Source organism: Lissotriton vulgaris, unplaced genomic scaffold (genome assembly GCF_964263255.1).
Source record: "Lissotriton vulgaris unplaced genomic scaffold, aLisVul1.2 SCAFFOLD_1911, whole genome shotgun sequence".
Lineage (NCBI taxonomy): Eukaryota > Metazoa > Chordata > Amphibia > Caudata > Salamandridae > Lissotriton > Lissotriton vulgaris.
The window spans coordinates 59,534-65,266 of NW_028254346.1; the positions used below are offsets into that span (position 1 = coordinate 59,534).

The window sequence follows — 5,733 nt, forward strand, 5'->3', positions numbered from 1 at the left end:
AAACTGATTTACTTTCTTTTCTGACCTGTGCTTTGCCCCGGGACACTCTTTGGAGTAGCTGTACACATTGCAAGTCGCTTCATCATCATGATATGGCTAGAGCAGTGCTTCTCTATCTAAACTGGCAACAGACCACCATTCAGTGCTCCAGGTGTATTGCAAACTCTTCTTAGCCAAACGCAGGCACCAGGGAAAAGCACAACGAAGTGGAGCCTAACAACTGAAGGCTAAAGGAAAGCGGAGATCTGCTCTCTAAAGTACAGAGTATTGTCCCAATTTGCACCTACCGGAACAAAGATTAAGCTTTACCCGCAAGCATGCGAAGCCATTATCCAATCTAAAGTTGCAATCACCCACAAGGAAGCCTTACTGATATTATGAATGTGGCAGGTATTTAGTGAGTCTTGTATTTTATTGTTAAATCGGAAATCAAGCGTCCAAAATATAACACGCATACAGGAAATGTGAAAATAACGCAAGTAGTTTATTAACTATGCTGACCCTTCAGGAAACACGGTCAGGAGAAAAATCGTGCAATTCCACTGAATATGTCAAGAACTTTAGCCAATTAGAAACCCTAAAAGAGCATCAGCGAATACAAACAGGGGAAAAACCATACCATTGCAATGAATGTGTAAAGAGCTTCAGTCAAATTGCAAATCTCAACACACATCAGAGAATACACACAGGGGAAAAACCATACCATTGCAGTGAATGTGTGAAGAGTTTCAGTACGTTAGCAAAACTCCAAACACATCAGAGAATACACACAGGGAAAAAACCATACCATTGCAAGGAATGTGTAAAGAGCTTCAATCACATTGCAAACCTCCACAGACATCAGAGAATACACACAGGGGAAAAATCATACCATTGCAAGGAATGTGCCAAGAGTTTCAGTATGTTAGCAGAACTCCAAACACATCAGCGAACACACACAGGGGAAAAACCATACCATTGCAAGGAATGTGCAAAGAGCTTCAATCACATTTCAAACCTCCACAGACATCAGAGAATACACACAGGGGAAAAACCATTCCATTGCAAGGAATGTGCAAAGAACTTCAATAAGATTTCACAGCTACACGTACATCAGAAAATACACACAGGGGAAAAACCATACCATTGCAGTGAATGTGTGAAGAGTTTCAGTACATTAGCAGATCTCCAAACACATCAGCGAACACACACAGGGGAAAAACCATACCATTGCAAGGAATGTGCAAAGAGCTTCAATCACATTTCAAACCTCCACAGACATCAGAGAATACACACAGGGGAAAAACCATTCCATTGCAAGGAATGTGCAAAGAACTTCAATCAGATTTCACAGCTACACGTACATCAGAAAATACACACAGGGGAAAAACCATACCATTGCAGTGAATGTGCCAAGAGTTTCAGTACAGTAGCAGAACTCCAAACACATCAGCGAACACACACAGGGGAAAAACCATACCATTGCACTGAATGTGTAAAGAGCTTCAATCAAATTTCAAACCTCCGCAGACATCAGCGAACACACACAGGGGAAAAACTATACCATTGCAGTGAATGTGTAAAGAGCTTCAGTCACATTTCAAACCTCCAAACACATCAGAGAATACACACAGGGGAAAAACCATACCATTGCAGTGAATGTGTAAAGAGCTTCAGTCAGTTAACAGGCCTCCAGAGACATCAGCGAATACACACTGGGGAAAAACCATACCATTGCAGTGAATGTGTGAAGAGTTTCAGTACATTAGCAGAACTCCAAACACATCAGCGAACACACACAGGGGAAAAACCATACCATTGCAAGGAATGTGCAAAGAGCTTCAATCACATTTTAAACCTCTACAGACATCAGAGAATACACACAGGGGAAAAACCATACCATTGCAAGGAATGTGTAAAGAGCTTCAATCAAATGTCAAACCTCCGCAGACATCAGCGAACACACACAGGGGAAAAACCATACCATTGCAGTGAATGTGTAAAGAGCTTCAGTCGCATTTCAAACCTCCAAACACATCAGAGAATACACACAGGGGAAAAACCATACCATTGCAGTGAATGTGTAAAGAGCTTCAGTCAGTTAACAGGCCTCCAGAGACATCAGCGAATACACACTGGGGAAAAACCTTACCATTGCAATGAATGTGGCAGTAGTTTTATTTACTCTTCAGCATTAAATCATCAGCGAGCTCACAAAGGGGAAACAAATCTTTTAAATGCCATGAATGCTTGAAAAGCTGTAGTCCATTATCATTCCTAAACAGGCATCAGCGAACACACACAGAAGAAAAGCCTTCAAGTGCAATGAATGTGTGAATAAATGTAGTCAATTATCAAGCCTATATAGACATCAGCTTACACACACTCTGTAAATACCGTACAACTGTAGTGAGTGTATAAGTACCTTTAGGAAATCTTCTGCATTAAGGATTCATCAGTTAATGCACACAGGGAAAAATCCTTTCAGGTGCAGTGAATGTGTGAATATCTTCTGTCAGTTATTAAACCTACGAATGCATCAACTAACATACACAGAGTAAAAATGAGCATTGCAATGAATGTCAGAAGTGATTTTGTCAATTGCGAACGAACATTGGGTAAAACTTACAAGTGTACTAAAAGTGTGACAAGCTTTTGTCAATTTCTGATCCTTCATAGCCTCAGCGAACGCACACCTTCATTTAACTCACTTAGAAATAATCCTAGAGATGTAGGGAATTTAAAAAGAACTTAAGAACATTAACAATAATATTGACTCATCTGAGGACATATACAGGAGCAGAACAGTGCAGTTATTGTGAGATGAAGGAATTACAGGAACAAATATATTATTATGTGTGTTATTCAAATACCAGATGAATGAAGAGTCGACTAGAAGAAATGAAGAAAACCAAAGATTTGTAGAATAATAAAAGTGTCTGTTCCCAGTGATTGTTCACTTCGGTACACATAGAAAAAAAACGTGATATAACAGGAAATCCACTGGGAGACTAGCACAATGTGAAATAAAAGAAAAGAAGCACTGGTGGTTTTTATTTGGCGATGAAGAGTTGCAAAGAAAAACATCCAAGTCTTCCTGTTCATGCTACCTGTAAAAGTGTAGGGATGAATATGATTCTGCCTGCACACATTACTATATTAGCATAAGTGAGTTAGTTGCGAAAACGCCATTTTGCTGCTTTTGCACACAATACTACATCTCTGTTTTTATAAAGACAAACTGCTTGCTTTTCCTTCACATGAGCACGATCTGTTTTTCACATCTCCAGACTCACACTGCGACCTCAAGTCTGCACAAAGTGTTCAAGGTTAAAATAACAATGTATGCTGTTGATGCAGGTTGATCGGCCCACGCTCTAAACACAACACGAACACAGCTGCTCATTTCTGAAACTCAGGTGCTTTTAATATTGCACTGCATGCATGAGTCTAGCACTTGGGAAAAACCTTTCAATCAACAAAGAGCTCTGCTGATCTGGGATGCGATTCACTTCACCTGACTTTGGAGGTATGGGGTTCCCGGTTTTAACCTAGAGATCTTCTATTATTATAATACCTAGCTCCTAGCAAGGGGAGGGTGGTACACAAGGCGCTATAGACCTGGTTCCACTATCATTATAATATGATTCCTCCCTTTGTATTTTATGGAATTGTAACATTGTTGATTGTATTGATTGTATGCATCTTTTCACTTATGTTAGCAAATATACTCCATCTTTGAGCACGTAGTTGAAATAAACATTTTAAACTATACCGTGTCTCTGATTGCTCACGTTGTGGACATTTATGAGAATAAAAACAAAAGAGTGTTCTTGATTCCCACTATTCCTGAGAGGTCCCAAAGTCGCTTGTTCATTGGTAGCTTCGCTGTAGTACGGAGAATGAATGAGACACTGTTGCTAGTCGGATAGGGGTTCTGGGCACTGAGGTGGATTTTTGGTACACCACAATACACTTAGGTCCTGGTTTCCTGCGCATAGTTCTGTGCATGAGCAGAATTCCCGCAACATGGCGCCTAAAGTCTTGATTAGTGCTCGTATCTGTCCACAATACCCTCAACACCTTTTCCTGTTAACATGCGTGACGGATTAACCTACCTATATGAATGTGTTATAGGTTAATTCAATCATGAGATTTATGAAAAGGTTCACATTTTGAATACTACCCTTTGTTGTACTGCAATTTATATAAATTGTTTTTCTTCTCTATGTCCTCATGGGTGATATTGACATAGCTCAGCATAGTTGGACAGCGCTCTGGCGTCATCTGACGCAGTTTGGAGTACCAGACGATCGTATGTCTGTTATCTTTCTGGTGAGTGCATATTCGGCGTTCTCCTTTGAGCTTTTCTACTCTTGGGTCACGTTTCCTGCAATAAATGCAGATGAGGATACATTTCATACATACACTCATACTGCGATTCCTGTGAACTATACTCCATATAGGACACAAGAGATTCCAATTTTGCCATGGCAGCATCGTGTTTGGTTGTATGGCACCCTCCCCCACACCGTAACTCCGGTTCGGTTAGGTCGCTTGTCAATTCCTGGGGCAACTTGGCCAGTCTTAGCCGGGTTCACACCATATCCACGTTATCTCAATGCCCCGATTGACGACTTGTGTCAACTTTATACCTCTTTTGTTGGGGTACATAGGGCTTTGGTTCAATATGTTTCTTGCAGCGGAACAAGTTGGACCGGCCGGGATGTAGATTAGTCCATTCATGGGTAATTCGGTTAATTCGGTAATGGGCAAGCACCCTCAAACTAAGTACGATATGCCTTATTGTCATGCTGAAAAATTTGACCAACTGGAAGCAGTGTTTCCTAATACCACTCCTGTGGAAAAACACAGGATTCTCACAATTAGTTTGCAGAAAGACTTATTGCCAGAGTTAACAGATTGTGAGATTTGGGGTAAAGTATTTGCAGCAGAATATGCGAAGTATTTCTGCGCGCTGTCTATGAATGTCTTGCCATCTGTGATCAAGCATGTTCCGGATGAGCACAGTGCGGAGGCGGCTGTCGAGTTGAGAATGAGGCTCGTTGGAGTGTTTGACGTAGTTGCTGATCTCATCTTTTGTAATGTGAAGGGAGATGCGGTTAACTTTCAGGTGTCGAATGCTTTGCGCCTTGTCCAAGACGTCGACAAACCCCGAGCGTTACCATGAATTATTGCGGAGGCTTATAAGACCATTGGCCGCAATAGTTTAGGTGTTAAGCCTTTTGCTAACACGGCAACTCAACCGCAGACTCAGATAGCAAAGTCTACTAAAGACAACCATCCCAAATATTCCAAAACAGAATTGGAAGAATAAAAATCAGGGGAAGCAGCAAAAGAAACAGGGGTCGCCTCCGGCGTCGCGATACCAGAGTCGCTCCGAAGCCGCCAATTCCTTTGTTGTGCACGGCGCAGCCGATTTAAGGCGCTGTCACTATAACTGCACCCATTTCAGATACCATCTTGCTGGGAGGAAGGGTTGCCTTCCAGTTGTTGGACACCTCCCGCCTTCCCAGTATATTTAAGGGGCGTCACATACTATAGCTGTGATATTTGCCATATTCTCCCCTGAGGCGGAAGCCGGGGGCTCTCAGCTCTTTTCTGTTCACTGCCTTACTGCACGCTCTTGAAATACGAAGTACGTGTATTTTAAAATCTGTATATATTTTAACAGCTCTATTTTAAACGCTACCTCTTTACACTTCGGCGTGAAACTAGCGTTGCTCCGAAGCC

The 5,733-nt window shown here is 41.6% G+C and overlaps 1 protein-coding gene across 3 annotated transcripts; it reads left to right on the forward strand.

The window, feature by feature from the left end:
• Window positions 1-208: 208 nt before the first annotated feature.
• LOC147659573 (uncharacterized) lies at window positions 209-2,309 on the forward strand. 3 transcript variants are annotated; one of them, XM_086951635.1, is made up of 4 exons: window positions 209-923; window positions 1,092-1,492; window positions 1,577-1,763; window positions 1,848-2,309. In XM_086951635.1, the coding sequence occupies exons 1-4, from the start codon at window positions 494-496 to the stop codon at window positions 2,231-2,233; spliced, it is 1,404 nt and encodes a 467-aa protein (XP_086807761.1). In that variant the 5' UTR covers window positions 209-493; the 3' UTR covers window positions 2,234-2,309. The 3 variants fall into 3 exon arrangements, with proteins under 3 accessions (XP_086807761.1, XP_086807760.1, XP_086807759.1); XM_086951634.1 differs by having other exon boundaries at window positions 209-1,259; window positions 1,428-2,309; XM_086951633.1 differs by having other exon boundaries at window positions 209-2,309.
• The last annotated feature ends 3,424 nt before the right edge of the window (window positions 2,310-5,733 follow it).